Source organism: Primulina eburnea, chromosome 14 (assembly GCF_022965805.1).
Source record: "Primulina eburnea isolate SZY01 chromosome 14, ASM2296580v1, whole genome shotgun sequence".
NCBI classification, from domain to species: domain Eukaryota; kingdom Viridiplantae; phylum Streptophyta; class Magnoliopsida; order Lamiales; family Gesneriaceae; genus Primulina; species Primulina eburnea.
In genome coordinates this window covers 28,050,476-28,076,217 of record NC_133114.1, presented here as the reverse complement: position 1 = coordinate 28,076,217, position 25,742 = coordinate 28,050,476, and the positions used below count along the sequence as shown (strand labels likewise).

Here is a 25,742-nt window from a genome sequence, read left to right as displayed (position 1 = left end):
TCGAACTTGCATATTTTTTATTTTTGTTTTTGTTAATTATCAGTTAATTCATAGTCTTAATACAATAACTCGTATTCTTTTAAATTTTCCATTGTCCATCAGAATGTTAACATGACGCGAGAAAATGCTGACGTTACATCGTATATTACCGATATGTCCAATGTCACATCATCATTCCCGTGAAATGACTAAATCGAAGAAAAAAATGCAAATTAGTGGATTAAAATCATGAATTAATTGATATGATAAAACTCGGGAATCGCCCAATCCGTCAAATAAAGGCCAATAAACTCCAACAGTATTGGGTTTTTACTTTTAATTCTTATTATCCACACAATTTTATTAAGCAAATCCACAAATTTAACTCTGGTTGCATTAGCAACGCTAAGCTGGAGTTCTCGTCAATTGGGTGTTTAATAAACCAGAAATAGAATACTGCACAGAATTATGTTTATTGAAACTATGTGAACAGAAAAGATGTCTAGGAAAAAATAAGTTAGGCTGTAAACTGATACGACAAAATGTAAAATGCGCATAATTGATTATGTGTGTTTTGATATTTGAATAACTCCTACGCGATTATTTTTTCCACTCGTAAAAAAATTTCACTAGAAGACTTTGATAATTACAAGCAATTTATAACAACCCACATCAGCAGGACTTATCTCTTGTCTACTGAAACTCCTAAACATTTTTTAAACTTCAACAAATTATCGGTAAGAGTCTTACTATTAATTAAAAGTATTTCTTAATAGAATATACTAGCGCGAATTCATCTCAATATATTAAATATAAAATCTTTTAAGTATGTGCTAAAAATGTTTCAAATAGTTTGACTATAAAGAACTCGAAATTTAAAATAATGCTTCACAAATCAGGATTTTTAGCCCCTTGAAACCTCATTCGACTTATCTATTTATAGGTTTCGATATGAACGATCATGAATTTCAATACAATAATCGTTTCCAAATAGAGCCGTCGTTGTGCGATGTCATCGTCTTTTATGACATAACATACATCTTGGATAGTGAGCGTAAACTATGATATTTTACGGACTGAAAAACTGTTAAAATATTTTATCAGATAAGTTAAGCAGAGCTCTGGAAATTAACGGAGAACATCCGAACAAAATTTCCGCTAAAAGCTTGACTGATTCAGTTAGGTAGGGTAATCAATTGTCTTGAATAAGTGGTTATGATCTTCAGGTTAGCTTCAAAATCAGTTTTGCTCTTTGATCGGTTGGCTTGACAATCAGTTTGCTCGAGAAAGACCAGTTACTCGAGCGTTCGTTTCCTCTATTTAATTCAATTATGTTAGGCTATATTAATTCTTCTTTAATTTCGTACACTTTGTTAATCATCCAAAACTTAATTGATCCAAAGTTCTGAAACTTTAAATTGTATTTAATTAAATATATAATCAAAGTACGTTTACCTAAAACAAATTAACTCACTAACTCCCCGGATAGTTTTTAAACGAAAATTATAAAATGAATTAGTTATTTTTTTAATGTATCATCAAACGCTTGTCGTTTTACCAAAAGTTATAACAAATGATAGTCAATAATTGCGATACGACTTCAATTTTTTAAATTGTACAGCAGCTCAAATATCATGTTTCGATTGTTATATCTAGGCTCTAGCAGAGATCACTATTGCACCCAGCAAAAATATTTAATCATGATAAACTCTCTTTTTGTTGTTGTGGTGAAATCGTGTGTGTCTATATGTATAGTATTAATTAAAGTCAAACTCAATAGGGTCATTAAATCTTGGTATGTAGGTGTTGTCTTTTTAAAAAAAAATATAAATATACCTCTTATCATTTTTTTAAAAAAAATCAAAATATATTATAAATTAAATTAAACATTCCATTATTTTCCTATATTTTATTCAATTTCCGTCCAACCTTAAACTGCCACACATATTTTCAATTTTTCTCCCAAAATAAAAGTAACAAACGCTTCAAAATCTCTATGACTTGGAATGATCATTAATTTTTGTACATACAAATTGTGTTTTGTCCGCTAATTATGTTTAAATTGTACAATCTTATGGCATAAATCTTGATTAAGAATAATCTCACTATAAAAAAAAAGGGTACGAGCATTTGAAAAGGAAGGAAAAGATCTTGACTAGTGACTGTTTTCTGGATAATTCGATCCTACCATGTAGGCACTGTCTGCAGGGGTATATCCAAGGGTCATAATTTTTTATGGGCCAATTTTTTTTTTTAAATTTTTTTTTTCCCCATGAAGTGGAATCTCAACCAGGTGTGGGCACTGCCCCACACCCAGGATCGAACCTACCCTGTTTTCTTACATATTCAAACGTTCAAGCTAGTAAACCTTCAAAGCTATTCCTCGAATTTCACTAGAAATTGGAGTAATTGTTTTATTCACTCAAACCAATACTGGATTAAATTGGTTTTGGATTTATCGAATTGGATATATGATCACATCCAAAGTCGGTTCAAACTAAAATGGGTTGCACCGGATTTGACAGTACTGTTAACCGAATTAGAAATGAGTGGGACGAGGTTTAGATTGGGTGGATATAAACTTTTTTTTATATTCAATCAGTGGGTACTTATACATGTTGTTTATTAAGTAATGTATTTAAAAATTAAATAAAATAATTATTTTATGTAAAATGATAAGTGACAATAACTTAACAACAAAACACTCAAAAATCTTTTTAAAAAACCAGTTCCAAAATAGACTGGAGCTGATTCCGGATCGGAGTGGACCGGATCCAGTTATCGAACCGGATTGATTCTGGTCAGGATCAAGGTTTTTAAAACCCAATCCAATTCAATTACAATATCGGATTTGTTCCGACCCTTGACCACATTAATCGATTTCAGATTATTTCGGATCAGTTCTGAACTGGTTCTGGATCAACCAAATCCATTAACCAGGACTACTAAATTGGAGTCAATTTAGTTTTTTACTTAACAAATATTCAACAAAGATTAAGAGGATATTAGAGCTGTCAAAATGGATTAGGTCCATCAGACCAGTCCGTCCCACCACATAAAAAAAAGCATGTTAGTTGACAATTTCTTAATCCCCATTAGATCACATATATATAATTTTGTGTGAGATCTATATAACCAGTGGATAATCAACCGAACACAAGAACAGTCTCCACAAATTGTATATCCTCTATTTTCACTCCGACTTGAACTTGGAATGTGGAGGGAATTCAAGAGTCAAAAGGTAAGTCAAATAAGTAAATTTCCAACTTTGAGGTTGGACATGGAGGGTAACCAAATCACTTCAAATAATTAAGTGAATAAAGTAAAGACAACGTACCCTACAACATGCATGCTTTTTATTGCTTGTAGGTGAAGATTTACAAGTGTTACTAGGTTTATATATTTGTCACTCTACCCAACTTTTTGTAAGTGTTTCAAGGTTGGATTTGTAACCGATGAAGCTATTTTATATTTAAACTTATTGATCGAGTAATTTTATATAAAAATATGGAAATACCTCGAGCTGATACCAAATACTCTGATTAAATTGATAACAAAGCACGTAGATTGATTATATGTGTCAAAATTGACTGTGTACAAGCCGGTAAATGATTACACAAATTTGTTTCTGGAAGTTGAAAAATCAAATCTCTCTACATCTCTAATTCTTTTATTTACGAAATGATTTCATAAGAAAAATTTGATTTATACAATTCATTTTGTGAACTACTAATTAATCTGAAAGGTAAATTATAAAGTTGGTTATGTGTTGAAGGTACTGGTGATATATATGGAATTAATAAAGATCAAACAATACTCATATTTATATAATTCTGATTTTTCATTTAATCAAGTATATAATATATTCCAGAGTGATGGGATTTTGAAGAGAGAAAAAAGAATTATCACAAGCATGGATTCAAACTCATTTTGAATTAGATAATTCAAATACTGATGAAACATATATGATTTGAGCCACTTTCAAATTAAAGCTTGTCATGCATGCGTGTCAAATAGTTTGCACATCGTGGGGAGCAACTGTTAAAATAAACTAAATATTAAAATAATATATTATGGGAAAAATGCATTTTTTAATTATGTTTTTCTGCTTGTTTGAGATATTTGCATTGTCAAATTTTAGTCTTAAACGTTCTTTATCTTTGTTTTGTATTTTTTTTAAAATTTGTTGTTTTTTGGACATGACAACAATGTTATGTTAATGTGACGTCGACTTGTGTAATGTTACATCAACACTCTCAATGAAAAAAATTAAATTTATCAAAAATTGAAATATACATGATTAATGCTAAAATTTGACAACATGAATAATCAAAATTGCGAAAAATTAATATACACGACTAAAAATGAAAAAAAAAATCATATAATTTGCATTCCAATTATGTTTTATAATATAATTTTCTCACATCAATACATCTTCCCATATATTTTGGTCAAAATTCGAAACGAGACCAAATTAAACAAGCACTATAACTTTGATTAAACTCACTCACAAACAATCACTCTCTTGTATGACGTGAATTGAACTAACTTTGGGCTACTTATTGACTATAAATCTTATTGACATAAATGCATTTCTTTACATTATTGTAATTATATTGTGCCCACCCAATATATTTGACTCCGACATTACGTATCGTTTAAGATAAAAGAAAATTCCTTAAATCTGATTTTGGTCCTGAATTCCATATTGCAGATGAAATGTGAAATTTAGTCCATACTATAATTCTGAAAAATCTACAACAATTTGGAAGATTTGTTCTTACATCATATGCCATGTTACGCGGGGCGTAAATCTAAACTTTTGAGTGTAATCCGCATACGATATTTTTTGTTGGTTGTAATAATTATCTCTGCTTGGTAAAGCGATCGAACCGTGGTGCTTGAGCTGCTGTGCAGTTTAAAAGATTCGAGTTGCACCATTACTACTAGCTATAGCTTTTGGTAAAGCGACAAACGCTCGGTCCTAATAGGCATACACTTGGTAAGATCTTAGATTTAACAAGGTAACCTACAAATCAGAATTGCATTAGGAAAGAGTGAGTCTCACGTGAGACCGTTTCACGGATCTTAATCTGTGAGACGGGTCAACCATACTCATATTCATAGTAAAAAGTAATATTCTTAGCATAAAAAGTAATATTTTTCATAGATGACCCAAATAAGAGATCTTTCTAACAAATATAATCCGTGAGACTGTCTCACACAAATTTTTGTCATTAAGAAAACCTAATACAATAAACTCATATGAGAAAGTATCGGTAGGAAGAACATAAATCATTATAATTAGTCGAACTAGGCGGATTTTACTCCATTGGATCCTCTATGGAATAATATATACGACCTTATCATTGCTAATGCTGCCACAATAGTTATTGCAACATTCTCCAAGAATCATAAGATTATACTCAAACTGTAACAACTGTTTATTATCCCAACAAACTCTAAAGTCAAAAAACTTAATTACTGCAACAATTAAAGCTAATCCCATTCCCAAATTCACCCCTTTTCTCTATCAAAAATCAAGCCTGGACCCAACCAAATATTTCCCCACGTTCTTTCCAATAACCTACGCCGAAACTCTCGGCCAATACAATTTCCGTTAATTCCCGCGGAATCAATTCTTCCCCGTGAATTGAGTTCCCGGTTTTTGGAATGTACGTACAGTTCGGGTATGGACGTACATTACTTAAACATTTTTTTTAAAAAAAAACAACTATTTATAATGAAAATCTTGGAAAACATAAAATACGGAGAATATCGATATTTGAATTCGAGTTTGATTTCGATTCAAATACTTGCTAAAACCTATGTTTAACGCCTTTAAAGTTCACACAAGCTCGAATTTGCTCAAGATCGGCTCATATATATATAAACACACACACACACCACATATAATAAATTCATATAATCAATATTTAATAAATTAATTTCACATTGTCAAAGATAAAATTAATTGATCTTGGTTGCGACTCCTGCTAAATAAATGGTACGGAAGAGGATACGCCATCTATTTTCGCTGAGCTGTGAATTTATTTTATTACAGCCAACCCCAAGTTTTATATTCAATACTCGACTTGATTATTACATACCAAATAGAATATGAGCTCCTATCAATAGATCGCGAGTTTAATCTTGTTTTGCTTTTGTGATCTCAGTTTTGATCATATTTATTAGTATAGTTTATCTGATCAACGTGGTTTATATGTTATCATATCCATCTTTGGATTTATCCAGCGTACATTAACAATAGCGGTTATTTTTCTACTAAAACGACAAAATTATATTTGGTTTAATTTTTATTTGATTGCGATTTTGTTTAAAATATTGTAATAAGCTAGTGAATCTGCCTACCCTCCTTTTCGTCGCGGGTTTTTTTTATTTTCATCCCCACCTATGTTTTGGGTCCCTAGGTTTTTTTACATTTATTTACCCATTCATTGAAGTGTAAGTATTCCGTGGTATTTTCTTAATTTTCAATTTTTTTTTTATATCATAGTTGATCCCCTTTTTATTATTTATTATTAGTATTAGTTGATTAAAAATTTTTCATGTGATATTTTAGTATATTGAAAAAATGGATAATGACGCTAGAAATTTTCTACTTATTATATTGTTTTTGAAAATAGGAGATCAAATATTATTTTTTGTGTTAGATTATTTCACGAAACAAATGAGATTCTTTTTAAGATACCATCCTCTATAACACACATGCACACACGCGCGCGCATACACACACACACACACATATATATATATATATATATATATATATATATATATATATATATATATATATATATATATATATTGGATAATTCTTCAGTTTAATACACTAATTAGTAAAATACGTCAATTGAAAAAATTATATAAGACGAGTTATGTGTACCAAAAGATATATAATTTTATATTAACCGATGTTGGGAGTTAGTTGACGGCCGTTAATATTAACCTTTTACAAGTGTCGGAGTCTATAAAAGAGCTGAAGCCGTTAGGTGTGGGTTAGTGGTCTTCTTCATTCTCCCTCGCCTGAATTCATCTCTCTCAAAGTTCTCCCTCCTCTTTTCAGCTTTCTTTTCTCACACTAAAGCAGTGAGAGCAAGAGGAAGAGAGTTTAGAAAAAGTCGACGTAATGGCTATGGGAGCTTCGGAAAAATGGCTGCGGCCTCTGTTTTCTTTGCTGCTGCTCGTGCTTTTCGTCGGAGCAATGGCAAGAGTTCACAAAAACGAAACCCGAAGTTTCAGGTTTTTCTTTAGTCCTCTATGACTCCTTTTCCCTGAAGAATCTGCTAGAAACGAGTTTGTTTCGTTTCCTTTGCATTTTGAGTGATTTCTTCTATATTGTTGAATCCTGAATAGTTCCATTTTTTTAACGATTCTTTTCTTCGTCTATTTAATTGATTTGCTTTTTTACGGAGAAATTCATGCCCGTATATCTCATTTCTATTGTTATTCTGCAGGGTTGTGGAAAAAGAGCAGTTGCAGAGCTCTCCAAACTCGACAATGGCGGCGAGGTGAGAAACCATTCCACTTAACGTAACCAAACATTGCATTCTAACTAAACCTCAGCCGTTCATATTTCCTTCTTCCGCATTCTTCCGCATTCATCAAACTCCATATCCTTCAGATCTCCTTCCCATTCACGAGCCGGTAACCACCGTCGTACTCGCTCTCTAGTCTCTACACATCCAAAATATAAACAATCCCAGCCGTTGAGACCCCTTGCTCAACATCAGATCTCATCCGTTTATTCCGTTAATTAATACACAACTGCCATTGGATCTCCATGCTTAACAAAATCCCCATCTTTCCCAAATCACCCACGCACAATTAATGAATCCCATGCCATTCCATCGCATGGCCTATAGTGTTCAAGGGTATAGCGGTAATTGCATCACTTCATTCCCAAAGAAGTAGTTAACAGTTGGTTGTCTCTCTCTCCCTGCGTGGACTAAAAAGCACTTTTTTGACTGTTTTATGTGTCATCCAATGTTTGTGCACGCTCTATCCCACTGCATTGAACACCGTCTTCCGTTCCTTTTGTCAGTATTTTTTTTGATCTCTAAATCATGTTAGACTCTCGCTAATATCTCAAATTTAGAACGATTCGATTAGATATTTAATCGTAACATATAAATAATGTCTAACTTTATCAAATAATAATATAACAAATATATGTGGATAACTAATATATAAAATTGCTCTATAGGATATAATTTGTGGAACGTTGTGATTTATATAACAAAAGGTGGATGTGCAATAAATCTTGATGGGTTAATTTTGTAATGCTCAGGTGGGAAGGAATTGACGATGGTGCTTTGAATGAGCATGCGGTGGATGACACCTGAGGAGGTCGCAAAAATGGTTGAAATGTGGGTGATTTTCCATTAATTAACTCTCTTTATTTCTACTTCCTGAAAATGGCTCTTTTCGAGCATTTACTTCCAGTAGATATGGCATTTTCCAAACATACTTCTCTCTCATAACCTTTTATGTCAAGCCCAAGTCTCATATCCCAAAATTTGACATAGATAAATGTCACAGTGCAGTGACGGAGTCAGGAATCCGATTATATCCAGATTAGAATTTTAAATTTTAAAATCATTTAATATTTTAAATTGATCTACTCGAACTAATGTCAAATTCATCCAAAATTATAAAAAGTTTACATATACATTTTTTAAAAAAATTTGGACCAGTCCGGGTGAAAAATGATGTGGCTCCGCCCCTGGTCACATGCCACCATCTACTCACATGGTGGCTCTATTTTTTTGTTTTAATTTTCTTGACTATACGCCAATTTTGAACGGTGGTTATTTTCCTGTTGGCTGCACAATCTTGCGCAACCGATGGGTAGTTAGATCCGTGTGTTTTGCGCCATATAATACTCTAGTATGGGCTTCTGCAATTTCGAATAAAAAACAAACCTTTATTTAGGTTTCTTCACCGACTTTTCTTTCTTTACTGGACTTGATAAAGTCAAAATTGTTATTTGATTTTGTTCACTTTAATTTGGATTTTTTTGAACTTTGATTTGGCAGCCGCGCTTATTCTGTACAATTAGATATTTTTAGTTCACAAGTAATCCAACTGGATAAGACAGTTCAGATTAAATTAAATTTTTTAATTTTAAAAAATAGGGCCACTCGGAACAGCACAGAGAGGCGAAATCTTGGATATTTCTCCTGTGGAACTGGTAACCCTATTGATGACTGTTGGCGTTGTGATCCTAACTGGCAGAGAAACCGCAAGAGACTTGCTGAATGTGGTATTGGTTTTGGGCGCAATGCCGCCGGCGGACGTGATGGCCGATTCTATGTTGTCACCGATTCTGGTGATGATGACCCTGTCAACCCCAGGCCCGGCACTTTACGTTATGCTGTTATCCAGGAGGAGCCTCTTTGGATAGTGTTCAAGCGCGACATGATTATTACTTTGAAGCAAGAGCTCATAATGAACAGCTTTAAGACCATAGATGGTCGCGGAGTCAATGTGCACATTGCCAATGGAGGCTGCATCACAGTCCAATTCATTACCAATGTGATTATTCATGGGCTGCACATTCACGACTGTAAGCCGACAGGAAACGCAATGGTGCGGAGCTCACCATCACATTATGGTTGGAGGACGACGGCTGATGGTGATGCCATTTCTATCTTTGGCTCGAGCCATATTTGGGTCGATCATAACTCGCTCTCTAACTGTGCTGACGGCCTTGTAGATGCTGTCATGGGCTCTACTGCCATCACCATTTCAAACAATTATTTTACCCATCATAATGAGGTTTGCATACTTGATATGGCTCTTCTTCATTGCTTTCATACAAGATTGTTCTTGCATTATACCAATGAAGCGACCTATCTTTTGAAACAGGTTATGCTGTTGGGTCATAGCGATTCTTATGTCAGAGACAAGCAAATGCAAGTGACCATTGCCTATAATCATTTCGGGGAAGGCCTCATTCAAAGAATGCCAAGGTAAATTCATTCTCGAAATGCTTTATCTAAAAATGAGCAAGATCTATGCGTAGTATTTGCTTGATCAAATCATCTTTTGAAAACTACAGGTGCAGACTTGGATACTTCCACGTTGTGAACAATGACTACACTCATTGGGAGATGTATGCCATCGGTGGAAGTGCAAACCCCACCATCAACAGCCAAGGCAACAGATATCTTGCACCAGCCAATCCTTTTGCAAAAGAGGTAGCACGATGTTGTGTTGTTCTCTGCTCGGAGAAATATTTGATTAAAAACAAGCGCAAGACGTTATATTCTGTATTTATGAATTGTTTTTATCAGGTGACAAAGAGGGTAGATACAGCTGAGAGTAAATGGAAGGGTTGGAACTGGAGATCTGCAGGTGACCTGATGTTGAATGGAGCTTATTTCACTCCATCTGGAGCCGGAGCTTCGGCCAGCTATGCTAGAGCTTCAAGCTTAGGTGCCAAGTCTTCCTCCATGGTTGGATCTATCACTTCTGGTGCTGGAGTTCTTGGTTGCCGGCCCGGCCGCCAGTGCTAAAAGTCACTACTTATCACATCAAAAAGAAAAGTGTGTCCGTATTTCTTCGTTTTTTTAATTTTCTTATCATTGGCAAGTGTACATTTTTTTACACATGTCAAATATTTCTCCCCCATTCATCTGCATCCCATTATTGTGCAACCTAGGCGTGCTTTTTGAAGTAGATACGCAAGTGCTGTTGCGCTGTATTAGTACACAGAATTGTGTTGGCTTTTGGTCTTTCACAGGAACTAAATGGTATACATTAGTTTCTTGTTTCCCTTGTGTTAGTTTACTTGAGTCATACAAGATGTAACGAGACTTATCAAAATTTGAGTTATGGAAAATATAATGAGTGCCCTTCCCTTTAACTTGCTGCTTTGTTATCACACATACGTTTTGACTTCATCAACCACTTGTTTGGTTCCATCTTTCGATGTTTCTGCCGCCTCTATTACCTTTCCACACGTTTCTTTATCAATCTTGGCCTATTTGGTCCATTTCTTTATATATAACGATGTCATCATTACATCGATGTTACATAAACAGAGTGAGACTGAAATTTGACGATACATAAGACCAAAATCACAAAAGAAATAACAATTTTTCCTTAATTTTATTTTCAGTAAATTATGTAATTAGAGTCGTTTCATTGTCAATCGACTTGTCTTAAATATATTTAAGTCATTGCCGAAATTTTTTGACAAGTTACTCATCATATTTTAACTAGATCTTCTCAAGTGTTACTGTATTATTTTAAAATTGTGAAATTTATATGTATGCATATCACATTACCTAGACACACATTATATGCACGAATGTACATTCTTCGATTTATCTTTGTTGGATAAGTTATTAAATAAATAATATGTAAATTAATTTTAAAAAAGGGTAGTAATTGTAATTTTGTAATAGTCATATATACCAAACTATTTATTTTAAGACCCTCCTTTATAATATAGTGTGTATGTATATATAAAGGTTTCGATAATAAAATGAGAATATAATTGTAATTTCGAACAAGATTTCACCAAACCAATTAGAAGTCAAAAGTTATGTGTGTATATATATATATATATATATATAATATATATACACACGCATATATATAAGGGATATCACATTTGGTAGACATTTTATTGCCGACTAAAATTTATTACCATAATCCAAACCAAATATATTTGATATATTACATCCCGTCCATGATTCCACCTCTTTCCTTGAGATTTCCAAGCTATAAAAAGTAAAAACATAAACAAGAAAACATAAACTCGGAAAAAGAAAAAAAAACAAGAAAAAAGTTCAACATGCCATCCAAAATCTTGATGTTTCCTCTGGTTTTAGCCGTAACCATTCACTGCCTCTCCATGCAAACCTCCTCTCTGGCCATTGACGCGGGCGGAAAGCCTGTACTGATTCACATTACCAACGCCATGCCTGCAAAGAATCTGCCCCATGTCGATATGAAGATTCGAGTCGTCGGCGGAGATTTTTTACCATCTGTTTCACTGAGCCGCGGCCAAGAATATCAGCTGAAAGCTATAGAAAGTAATTCTTACATCGCCATGGCTTATTTTGGCTTGGAGTTTGCTGCGTTCGATCCGTACGTACCGAAGCGGGATAAAAACCAAGCAGCCGTGTATTGGAAAGTTGACGATGTAGGGTTTTACATAAGCTATGACAGGTCCAACTGGAAACTTGATACTCCTTGGGAGACTGAGTGATTTATTGCACCTGAAGACAATGAAGTTTCAAATAATTGGAATTGAGAGAAGCGTTTGACTAATTAAAAAAAAAAACTAAATCCAGCTTTTTACATGCAATATTGGTTCATTTAAACGGTTGATAATCCTTAAGCTGTGTTTGGTTTGAAGGATAAAATAAACTAATGATTAGTAAGTAAATGATTGTTGTAGGAATGTAATATATGATGTTATGTTTGGTATAATTTTTAAGTGTAGGACACTTTTGAATTTTTTGATGAAAGGACAAAATTGCCTTTCTTCTTTTTTTTTCTTCTTCCACTCCGGCGACGACGGCTACAGCGGAGGTCCGACGGCGGCGGCGGAGGTCCGGCGACGGCGGCGGTCTGTCGGCGGCCGGTGGCGGCGGCAGTCAGTGGCAGCTGTGGTCCGACAACAGTGGCGGCGGCGGCAGGTCCGGTGGTCGGTGGCGGCGCCAGCGGCGGTCGGTGGTCGGTGGCGGCAGGAAGTGGTGGTGAGTTTGGATATAGGAGAAGGGTAAAATTGGAAAATATGAATGATTAAGAGTTGGATAAATAATCCTAGGGGGTGAGGAGGTATTATTTTAACCTACCTAATATAACCTAATCATTCATAGGAGGGATAGACTTGGTTAAATAATCATCCATACCAAACATGTGATTAGGTGGGTTAAAAAAAATAAATCCACCTAATCACCCCTACCAAACGCCCCCTTAACGTTTGCTGGTTCATTTACATGTAATATCGACCTAATTCACAAGTCTGTTATAATTTGCTACAGTCGTCGTAAAAAACATCCCGCCATATAAGTGTGATGAGCAGGGGCGGAGGCACTAAGGGGGCTGGGTTGGGCTCCAGCCCCCCCTAAATTTTTTTTAAAAAAATAAATAAGCTTTATTTTAAAAAATTTGTTGATTAGCCCCAATCTGTATTTTTTCTTCTTTAACTTCTCTATTCTTCTCTCTCAAATCATCACAATTTTGATTACTTCAAATTGTCGTAACTTCATAATCGGTCGCCAATTTTAAAATCGATTGTAGATTCGGAAATCCCACGGAATAAGCTTTTTTTAATATCAAATTTTCGAAGTTTCTTTGTCGTCTTGAAATCAGCCGTTGCCCATTGGTCGCCGTTTTCACCGAAAATATGTGAAAATCTTAATGTTAGACTTTCTACCGCTCGTTCTTGTTGTTCTTCGTTAGATTTCGAATTTTAAAGGTAATTTCAGATTTTAGTATTTCAAAATTTGGGTATTTTTGGTTTATTTTTTAATTCCGATAATTGATATATATTAAAATTTTTATTGTAGTTACTATTTTGAGCGATTTTGATATTGGTAATTTTTTAGAATTTATTGATTGCATTATTTCGAATTCCAGATTAATTGATCGATGTTTGATTAAATTTTTAGTGTTGATTATTTATTTTTGAGGATTGATGAATGAGTTTTTAGAATTTATGAGCATATTCGAATTTCGATTTTATGAGTTGTTGATTTTAGTGTTGATTATTTATTATGTTTAGATGCTATAGAAAATATAAATGCGAATTATGGAATTTTGTAGGAATTTTGGAAAAATTCAGAATTATGTAAATGGGATTTTCGAATTTATATTCAGTAGTGTTTTAGCTCCATGTTTTTGAAGGTATTAAATATTAAATACTCTTGTTCTATGTTTTCATGAAGTCAGTGTTTACATATTTTTTATTTTAATTTTTTTAGTTAATTATTTATTTTATTAAATATAGCATGAGACGGAGTCAGCCCCAGATAATTTTAAATCCTGGCTCCGTCCCTGGTGATGAGTACTATCAGAACCACCATAGTCGAGTAGAAAATCCAATAATGTGTTAGTTTCGATGATAACAATGATTGTTGGTTGTTAGATTTATTTTCTGGTTATTTAGTTGTTATTTGGATATCCTGTTGGATGAATAAATGGTTGCTGAAAAGTCGTGTTGGAAAGAAGAGAGTCTTTCCCGATACTGGCCTGCTGCATGGCATAGATCACTACTGTTGATTGATTTGGTTAATTAAAGTGATCTCAATATACACAAGGGAAAACTTGAAAAATAAATAAAGTATTTGATGTGCTCCCCAGAAAGCTGTACCCGCAGGCCGCAATAAAAACAAGCATAACAATGCACAAATATCAGTTGAGATGATCACATTTTTAGTTCCTGATTTTAACCCAAAACAAATTTATGTCCCCCGTGAGTAGCTCACAGGATATAGTCTCGGCATTTCATTTTGAACAGACATTGTCTTCTCTTAGATGTCCAACATCGGCTTGATTAAGCTCTCGAATATTGTATATATAGATTTGATGTGCAATTAGGCTCGAAACCATAATCTTCACCAACTTATGTCAAAAACCAAACAACACACCTCATACACTCTAATCTCATTATATTTCGTATAAAAAATTATTGTACATAAATATAAATATTGTAAGTTGTGGATATATTCTGTTTAACATAAACTATAAAAAGTTTTGTGTGTATCAGAATGTTGTAACACCTAGTGAGATAACATGCAGCGAAATAATATAACACAAAAATAAATAATTTAAATCAAAATATCTCAGAATTAATTGTGCGCAAGTATAAATACATGCGCGGTGACTCGTGACAAAATAATCATTAGAAAATAACTTGATTTTACAAAACAAACACTAGTTATTTTAACAAAAAACTAATTTCCTCAACACGTTGAGAAAACAAATTGAATTCTAAAATAAATAAACATAATAAAACGTGTTGGAGAAAGCAAAACATGGTGCCAAAAACTGGAGCAATAAAAATGTAATCTTCAGCCAACACTTCTACGCGTATTCTCTGCAGATGTCTCAAATATTCACGGAAACATGTGAAACAACACTTTTAAAAAATTTTCTTGTGAATTATTTTTCTTTGAAGTTCACGACATTCAAAAGTGCAAACGATACACGACCACGAAAAGTAAATGAAAGTGAGAAGCCAAGCGTCCAAAGTCCAAGAAGCAAAAGTCTTTTTCCTTAGCTTGCTTATCTTATTTATAGCTTCTTTCAGATATGAAAACCAATAGTTTTATTAAAAATAAATTCTTTTTAAACAATAATAATATATCACAAAATCCTTATCATTACTATCACGTATCTAGAAAGACAAAACTATTAATTAAATATTTTACACAATCTTATCAATAAGGAAATATATTTAAGGAATAGATAATTTCAATATATCTTGAAAACCAAGGTTATTTTTCCTTTCAAATATAAAATATATTTAAAGGTTAATAGTTATATATGTATGTATAATTATTTCCTATAAGAACTTGACTATTATAGTAAATACATTTGATAAGTTAGTATAGTCATTTCCTAATTACAAAAATAACTTATTTTAACTATTTTACAGTGTATATCTCACTATCTTATTAAGAACGTAACTATTAATAACTACCTTCGGCATATTGGTGTGTTCACTTCAAAATCACAAAACAAATTATTATTTTTAATTAACTTATAATTTAACTCATACTATCTTCATCCACATAAAAGAAAAAATTGTTGCGAATGAGAATATGATCTACCCAATCTTTAATGAGTAGAAAATATATTTTTGGTTAATTCGCCACTAGTGTGTCCAATGGCAGAGCCACATGCATGTATGCCTGAGCTATAGCTCGGGTGGTTTAATTTTTTTAAAAAAAAATTTATATGTAAATTTTGTATAATTTTTAAAATAATATGATATAAGTTCAGATAGATTAATTTAAAATATTAAAGATTTTTGAATTTAAAATTATAACTCAGACAATGCCATATTTTTTGCTTCGTCATTGAATGTGTCTATCTATATTTGTGGAGGGAGATTTCACAAAATTTGTTTTCCAACATTAAAAAAAAAGTGGAAAAAAGTTTCCTTTCTTTAATAGGAAATAACAGAAAAACTCTATCATAGATAAAAATTTATTTATTTTAAAAACAAAATTTACATAATACATATTAAAATTATTTGTCTCACTCACTTCAATATTATTTATATAGAAACCAGGCTTGTAGCCAAGGGCGGATCCAGAATTTTAAGTTTGGGGGGGCCGGCTCACTATCAATGATGAAAGTTTTAAGTTGGGCATTTGACCCTTTGTAAAGGCTCGTTATTTAGTTTTTCGAAAAAAATTGCAGAGAATGAAATGTGGATCACATATATAAACCTTGAAAGTCAATAACCATTAAACTAATTATAAATATTTTATTTTTTTATGATCAAATAATATATATACTAAATAATAAAATATATCTTATAGCGTAATAATTTTTTAAAAAAATTTCGAGGGGTCAGTTAATAGATATTTTATTTTTTTTATGATCAAATAATATATATACTAAATAATAAAATATACATTATATAATAAATTTTTTTTAAAATTTCCGCCCCCCGGGTCCTACACTAAATCCGTCGCTTGTAGCCCAATGATCTGACCCTTGCCAGATTAGTCAGTTCTCCAGATTCGATTCTCCTTCCTAACATGAGATGTAATAAAAAAAAATTATTATTTATATTTATAAATAAAATTTATACCATATATTATTTTAATTTGACAATATAATTAATGCCAGCTGGTAGGTAGCTAGTATGATTGACACCGTCGTCCCCTACGTCCTAATTCTGGACCCATACGTTTACACGACAAGCGCAAGACTCCAAACAAATAAGCCCCCACTGAAACTCATCGATTGACCTTTCACCTTTCTGAATCACTGCCATTGCCAGGCGGAGCCCAATCACACTTCACATGAAATTCATCAATTTTTCCATCAAAGTAAATATATGTCCCTAGCTAGATTTTTTAGTGTTGATTTTGAGTAGTTTCAATGTTAATTTTAAGGAAATTTAATACATAAAAACTAGTGAAACAGGCTGGTTGCCTCGTTCATGTATGCACATATATTTACATGTAGAATCACAAGTAGAGACAAATATCTGGGTAACTTTTTTTTTCTTTTTTTTTTGATTCGAGCATACATATATATCAAAGGCCCCGATAAATACTGACGACAAACACCACCTTCGACTTGTAGTAAGTTGTCTTGGGGCATGCAAAAAGAAAACTCAAGAAATCGGACTCGATAGAGCTGGTATGATCCCACTTGGACTCCCCCAAGAATTACAGAGCTCCTAACATGTCTCTGGCTAGTGATCTTGCTGGGAATCAGCGCAGCCAAAAGACACGTTATCGATAGAGATCTCTTTGTTGCCCTTTTCCAAGTCCAAGAATAATTCAAAACTACAACAAGAGACTAGTGCCCTTGACAGCTGCCTATGCATCCAGTTTCGAACATCTAAACAACGGTATAGAAAAGCTATATTATTATATACTCACAATTTCAATAATCTTGCCGATTATCGAGATCAATTCGACTCGGGATTGGGACCGCTCGGGACTTCGTGTGCAGCAGCATGAAACTCTCGATCTCCATTCGGGTCTTTCTTGGAAAGAGGCGGCGCACCTTTCCTACGACCAACACCAGTTTTCATTCGATGCAGCCTCATCACGGAGGAGGATTCATGACTGCCTGCTGTAGAATGTTGCCGGAGAATTCTTCCTTCAGAAATCGAAGTAGATTCCGATAGAGCTGGAAAAACAATCAAAAGTAGCATCAAAATTACAAGTGAAAGATTTTTTGTTCTGGTTTGTGACATGATATGGTGACCAAGCTGATAATCCACCCCCAGATTGTAAACCAGAAATCAATATCCATGAACCAAGTGGACCACCAATTCGAACAATATATATGTAAGAAGATAACAAGATAGTAAAAATTTATTTTTGGAATAATTTGTGGGAAGGAATTTTGGAGTATGGGAGAGTACTCTCAAAACCACATGGCTTGATGGAACTAGGCTTGCATAATATCCTTAGAAACGATATGTGAGCGTCATGTGACTGATTCTTTTTATTCGCATTGTGGTCCTTCTATATTTAATATTTACAAATTTAGACCTCGAAATTGAAATAAATACCCACCCTCTCTCACTTCTTCTTCTTTCTTTCTTTCTTTCTTACTACCACGTGAAGTTATACCGTATAACCTTTGTCACGTTATTTGCAGGGATCTTTTCAAACTATAGGTAATCCCGTATTTTATTTTATATAATTGAACTCGCATTTATTATTTTCGGAAGTTGTATTTTTATATTTTTTAAGAATTTTATTTGTTATTATAAATTCAAAAATCATGTTGAAAGTTTATTTATTAGATTTCAGTGTCGTTTTATTGTATTCTTTGGTTTTTAGTGCATGTTAGTTTAGGAGATCATCAGTGTCAATGATTTATTACATATTGTCGTTATAAAATATATTTGTAACTTTTGACGTTATTATCTTATTAGCTCCACGTATTTAAACGATTTAAAATGATGGAGATTTATAAGTTAATTATGATCAAATCATGTTTCACATTTCACATTTACATATTGTGCTTATGACTATATTACCTATATTATAATCTAAATACTGCATCTTAAGAAATGTTTTTTTTTTTTACTTTAGTTATATAAAGAAATTAAATAAGTATGTGATAGTCACAAGTTTTTTTTTTTTTTAAAATATCTAACATATGTGTTGGTTGGTTTTTTTGATTGAAATTTAAGGATCTAAGAAGAAAATTAAGTTTTCATTTTTAAAACAAAAATTAAATAGTACTGGTGAGGAGCGTTTTCCAACTAATGATGATATTTCAAACCATGATGACCTATATCTCTCACCGAGTGTCAGAGTAGATATTGATGTTAATTAGTGGTTATGTTCATATAGATCCGAGTGTACTTCAGTATGGCAGTGCACTATCAATGAACCAGATGCAATCGGACGAGCTTATATCTTAAATATGTAATACAATGTTGAATGCAATAATTATGAATGTTGGAAGAGCGATCAAACCGTGATACTTGAGCAGTTGTGCGATTTAAAAGATTTGAGGTGCACCATCACTACCAGCTATAACTTTTGATAAACCGACAAATACTGATTCCTACATATAAACACGTTATGGAGTATCCACGAATCAAATTAAGATAACAATATGGACAATTTAAAAAATGTTGATTTGAGCAATTTCTTTGGTTCGTCGATGAGTCAACTCAAGGTGAAAAATGTTTTTGACTACGCTAAATCGAGCTTCACTATACCTTACACGTGATAATTGGCGACTTTTTACACCATATCCCCTTATTGCTTTTAAACTTAGCCTACTCAATCATGTAAAAAAAAAAACAAATGGATGGAGGAACATAGATGAAACCCATTAAATTAAGTTTATCATTCATTTAATAAATTTAAATTCTACACAATTATTGACGAGTTATTCCATTTTCAATTAAGAGACGTATTTACGCCATGCAACTAAAATATATGAATTTATGTGCATCAATTTTGGCGAACCATCCGAATAGCGACGGAGACATTAAATTTCAGTACTGCCTTTTCAACAGTTTGCTATTGACCAAACCCTGATAAAGCATATCTGTGGCTCTTGATTCAACGTTCCTCAGTCAATTCACTTTACTATCGGTAATAGAAAGAAAATAGGCAAAAATGTATGACTTGTTTTGATTCATCATATTCATTTTCAGCTTTTATAAACAACGGAAAATTGTTTCAGGCTTTCACACTTTTATCCATGCGATTTCTCCCGGATGGAGTTAATGCATCATGAGCTCCATCTTGATAAGTTGATTTTCAGCGGCACTCTTAGTTGCTCTTTCATTTTAGTCACAGTATCTGACTTGAGCGTCGAAGGAGGTACGCCGGGACCCCCTCTCAGCCCTTTTCTTCTTGTTTCCTTTGTGATTCAGGCATACAGTAAATTAGATTTCTGTATTCGGGTTAGTCTCAACTATTAGAAACGAACCCTATATTTTTAACGGGTATCACAACCTTTATTATATATTTTAATTTTTTAATTTAATGTTAAAATTTTATGCTGACGTCACATTTCCATCTGCCAACAGTAAATAATATACTGTGTGAAGCCGGGGAAAAAATGTGGGGGGCAGCGGTGCCTTACAGAATTGCAATGAATACTCGTACCCACAGCCTACCTACAACCAATAAATGTAGTCCATCCCAGTCCACTCTTGAAAGTTCATCACGCTTTCTTCCATTCTTGCCATTTCTCATTTACCGCTGTATTTTCAGATCTCATCTCAGGTGCTTTCTCTATCTCCATCTCTCGTTTATATGCGTTTGTTTGTAATTTTCCTAGTCTGATATATTTTCGATCTGTGTTTGTTTATTTGGTTCCGAGAGAAGAAATAGTGTAGTTCCCGATTTTGTAATTTTTTGGGTTTTGTTCTGGGGAGTTCACGATTGAAGTTTTGGCAGCGTGGATATTTGAATTTAGTTCATGGGATTTTTGTGTGATGAAGATGAATGTTGTGCTGAGGTGTTTGTCTGCTCTTTGTGGTTTTGCTTAAATATGATGTTTAGGTCCCTGTGGGTTTTTGACAGTGAGTAAATACTTTGATTTCCTTTATTCTGTCGGTTATTTACTCAGTACTTTGGACATTTGTGTGTATAAAGTGAACTTTTTAATTGCAACAAAGCTCGGTTCTTTGGCCCTTTGTTAGCACATTTTATAGCTGGATTGTGCTTGACAAGGTCGAAAGGCTGAGTTTGTGAAAGAGAAATAATGTTTCTTTGGGTTTAATTGCTTGACTAGGTAAGATATGCTTTTCAGCCGGTAAACTTACTGAGATGAATGAGAGTGAACAACTCTACATATAATTTTTTTTCTCGAAGTCAGTAGGCGTTTTATGACAATTGTTTGTTATAAGAGTTTTGAGGCTCAAAAAAAGCCCAAAAGGAAACAAGATTTCCCAATGATTCAAATGAAAATTTGTCCCTGCACAGAAATGTTAGTTATGGATCGAAGATGATGCCGGAAATAATCAGATATGATTTTGGACCAAATCAGTTGCGTCCAATATGCACAAAGATAAAATAAAAAAAAAAAACCGAGTCTTGATTATCTTTGAGTGTTAACATTTTCTCAAATTTGTTTTTTAGGGTTGCTTGAATGGCGAGGATGGGTTTCAGGCCTACAATTCGTTCACACCTTCCTTCCCTACTTGCTTCTTGTCTCCTACTTGTTATATTCAGGGCATCAACCTCATCGGTGAGCTTACTGTGTAATAAAATCTTATATTTAGGTTTATGGTGGAGAACTATATTTGGATGTTGTTCGTACTAATTCATGTTTCATTTTTCTTTATTTTATTTCTTCTTAGGCCTTTAATGAGTCGCTTAATGTATCTTTATCGCCACCTTTTCCGAACCAAACTCTCACCAAAGGTTAGTGGATACTGAATATCCTGATTATGAACTTGGTCTCTTATCAAATAAACACCTATTTGTTTGAGGTTTCCTTCTCTACATGTTGGTTGGTCTATGACAAACTATTAGTTTATTTGGCAGTGTCATGCCCTTCTGGTTGGATTGGCAACCCAATTAACACTAAGTGTTATAAACATGTTGCAAATGGTGCATCGTGGGATGAATCTGAGAACCACTGCAGGTCTTATAATGGACACCTTGCGTCAGTTACTTCATCTAAAGAACTTGTCATGCTTCAAAAGTTGTGTGTTGAAAATTCCATGGGATGCTGGGTTGGTGGAAGAAAAGGCAATAACACACTTGGTGGAGTTTGGAAATGGTCAGATGAAATATCTTACTGGAATGACTCTCTTAGTCCTAGCATGCCAATCCAGTTTGGTTGTACCAATATATCTTGTATCAGCAATAATTTTTCAGCTATGTGCACATTGATTACCAATGGGACATCGTCTCTTCTGGCTCAGAGATGCAATACATCACATGCCTTCTTGTGCATGCGCAATATAGGTGCGTTATATTTCTATAAGTATCAGGAATTAAATTTTACTTGGTCTAACAGGATGTTCAGGTGCTGTCTTATTTTTTTACCCAAATGTTCTTACCATTCCAAGCTGATTTAATTAATGCTCGTATACTTTTTACATTTCAGAGAACAACTGTCATCACATGCACTGCCACCAAGAATATCTTATCATTCTTGCTGTTGTTAGTGGTTTGATTTTCTTCACAACCCTGGCTGTTGTGATATGGCTTCTTTTATATAGGCGTAATAAGAAGCGTAAAAGATCTCGCAAGCTGTCCAATCCAGCAGAATTGGCATTAGTTCCTCCATCATGGAGAGTGTTTACCCGTGAGGAACTGAAGGCTATTACCAAGAATTTTAGTGAAGGAAACCGCCTTATGGGTGATGCCAAAACGGGGGGCACATATAGTGGAGTTCTTCCGGATGGGTCAAGAGTAGCAGTTAAAAGGTTGAAGAGATCTAGCTTTCAGAGGAAAAAGGAGTTCTATTCTGAGATTGGACGTGTTGCAAGATTACATCATTCAAGCTTGGTGGCTGTCAAAGGATGTTGCTATGACCACGGTGAGCGTTATATTGTGTATGAGTTTATTGTGAATGGACCATTAGACAGATGGCTACACCATATTCCCAGAGGGGCTCGGACTTTGGATTGGGCAATGAGAATGAAAGTTGCCACAAGCCTTGCTCAAGGGATTGCGTAAGTAACCTTCTTGAAATCAGTTTGGTTCATGCCATCTTAGCATTCTTATAGAGGCTCCTTTTCAGCCACACAAAAGCTTCTTAAGATCTGATGTGTCCCTTCACTTTTGTTTTCCAAATATGCGAGTCACTATTGTGATTATAGATGTCTATGTATTGTGTCTGATTCTTTTTAGAAGCCAAATCATACAGAGTGTTTCGTGCCCTTAAATTATGTTTGTCTTGCCTCTAGGTGTCCGTGAAAGAATGCAATATTTGTCATTTCTCTTGATAATCTGTCTCAATTTTACCATCAACTAAGCCTGCACTCGCCATCCATTATGCACCCACACAGACTTACCACCAGTCGCAACACCTTATTGATGAAAATTGTTTATCTATAGCAATTTTCAGGGAACGAACTGATAGTTTTCTAGTATGATAATCATGTGAAGTTATTTATTCAGTTTCCGAGCATATGTCCATTTTGAGCACTGCATGTTCTTGGGCTGGCTTTTTTTAAGTATGTAGGGGGAAACAAAATCGAGAATATCAATTCCGGGCAAAAAACGTGTACACGTTCAATCAAGCCCGTTTTACGATATTTGTGCTTTGTCACATAATCTTAATCTTGCAATAATACTTGCTGGAATTTGGGCGAGGAATGTGTCACCCTGCTTTCTCATTTTGTTCAACCATTAACAGGTTCCTCCATGACAAAGTGAAACCACAGGTTGTGCATCGTGATATCCGTGCAAGTAATGTACTTCTTGATGAGGACTTTGGCGCACATCTTATGGGAGTTGGTCTCTCAAAGTTCGTTCCATGGGAGGTAATGCATGAAAGGCGAGTAATGGCTGGTGGAACTCATGGATATCTTGCTCCAGAGTTTGTCTACAGAAACGAGCAGACAACAAAAAGTGATGTTTACAGCTTTGGGGTGCTTTTGCTTGAAATTGTTAGTGGGCGTAGACCTGCCCAAGCGGTTGATTCTGTTGGTTGGCAAAGTATATTTGAGTGGGCTACACCATTGGTGCAATCTCATCGATATCTCGAGCTGTTGGATCCTCTTATATCATCGTCTTCATCATCATCTTCTGTGATTCCTGAAGCTGGAACTGTGCAGAAAGTAGTGGACCTTGTATACTCTTGCACTCAGCATGTACCGTCTATGCGTCCTAGAATGTCGCACGTGGTCCACCAGCTACAGCAGTTGGTGCAGCTTCCTCCAGTCAAATAACTCTGTCTCAGCACTTTCAAGGAGATCGACGTTGCTTTCCTCGACTCCCTTTCAAAGTGACATAGTGATGACTCCCTTTAGGACTTGTGTATACATGTACGGTAGCGCGTATATTTATACTCCATATACTAAGTCAAAATTTCTTATATTTTCTTTCTATTTTTTTAGGGGTCTATCGAACAATTCAAAAAATCAAAAAAAATATTATTCTTAAAAAATCGTTCGTAATTTTATATAAAACATGACTTGTTGTACTCTATGATTGCTGCTAACGCTTCATTTCCACTTTTCTTATTCTAATGGACTTCATACTAGGTTGTATATATATTTGAGAAGATGAGTTTTAAATTCATAAATTTTGATTATGATTTTATTGTTAAAAAAAAATAAATAAATCAAGTTTTAAATTAATGTCTTATTTATATTAGTTATATAAAATAGAATTAAATTCAAAAGTTTTTATTATATGCTAACTTGAAATTCATCGTAATTATCATGAAATATTATATAGACATTTATGAGATGAATTTGAAGTTCATGATATTACTTCTCTTAAACAATAAAAATATATTTGAAATCCAAAAATTTGAAATATTTCATCCAAGTACAAATTTAATTCACGTTTCTTCATATTTTGAAATTTTTAATTCACTTGGTCTTCCATAATATTTATCAACTTCAATCATAATTTGTTCATAAAATAATAATAAAAAAATTAGAGGGAAACAATAACCTCTAATTAAGATAAACAAGAGTACAAAAAAATTGAAACCCTCAAAGAAAATTATAGAATATTAATTTTAAAACACAAAAGCTCATATGACTATCACGAGTCAATTTTATGATACGAAAATTTTATTTGGATTATCCATGAAAAAAAGTATTAACTTTTTATAACAAAAATATTACTTTTATTGTAAATATAAATATGATTGGCTCGTCTTACGACTAATGATTCGTAAGACCGTCTAACAAAATATCTACTCATTTTAAAACTATAAGGTAATATAGGAGAACTGGATAGTTGTGTGGTATGTTTTAGTGTCTAGAACTAATTAGCTATATGTATATATTGTTATTTATTGTAAATTATCATGATGGTATTATAGGTTAAAAAATATTTTTAAAGGTTACAACTATTCTAACAATTTGGAAAATTGTACGAAGAACTTGGTTTTTTTTTTTTAAAAACGAAATTTGCCATATTTATTATTCTAAACCAAAATCACCCTTGATTGAATTGATTTAATAAAATATCATTATAAACAATATGTTTTTGAATAGTTGCATGAATTGCAAGATCTTCACAACAAATTTTGTTTTATATTTAAGTATATTAAGATATATAATTATCGAATTTATATATATAGACCACATGATATCATAATTTAAATAGAATAAAATCGATGAAAATGGTGTTATATTTTGAATTTTTTTTTTTGTTACCATCTCATGAATTTTTTTAATATAATTATGCACCATATTGTTTATTTTAAATCATAATAAATAATTTCCTTTTTATGACTAAACTAGTAATCAAATATGTATTACAAATAAAAGAAAATTGAAATTACACTAGCACGTTGATTTTTAAAAATGTATCAAAAAAATATGCTAAAGGAATCGTGAATAAAAATGATCAAACTTTGAATCAACACGTCGAAACAATTTTAAACCACATTCGACGTACGACGAA

General features: G+C 33.4%; 1 protein-coding gene and 1 pseudogene across 3 annotated transcripts; both read left to right on the top strand.

Moving 5' to 3' along the window:
• The first annotated feature begins 6,998 nt into the window (after positions 1-6,998).
• Positions 6,999-10,870, top strand: LOC140812754 (probable pectate lyase 8; annotated as a pseudogene).
• Positions 10,871-20,231: 9,361 nt separating this feature from the next.
• LOC140811879 (C-type lectin receptor-like tyrosine-protein kinase At1g52310) lies at positions 20,232-24,262 on the top strand. 3 transcript variants are annotated; one of them, XM_073169996.1, is made up of 6 exons: positions 20,232-20,420; positions 21,279-21,387; positions 21,500-21,563; positions 21,675-22,112; positions 22,255-22,825; positions 23,512-24,261. In XM_073169996.1, the coding sequence occupies exons 2-6, from the start codon at positions 21,289-21,291 to the stop codon at positions 24,044-24,046; spliced, it is 1,707 nt and encodes a 568-aa protein (XP_073026097.1). In that variant the 5' UTR covers positions 20,232-20,420; positions 21,279-21,288; the 3' UTR covers positions 24,047-24,261. The 3 variants fall into 3 exon arrangements, with proteins under 3 accessions (XP_073026097.1, XP_073026099.1, XP_073026098.1); XM_073169998.1 differs by having other exon boundaries at positions 20,233-20,420; positions 21,687-22,112; positions 23,512-24,258; XM_073169997.1 differs by lacking the exon at positions 20,232-20,420 and adding an exon at positions 20,475-20,719 and having other exon boundaries at positions 23,512-24,262.
• The last annotated feature ends 1,480 nt before the right edge of the window (positions 24,263-25,742 follow it).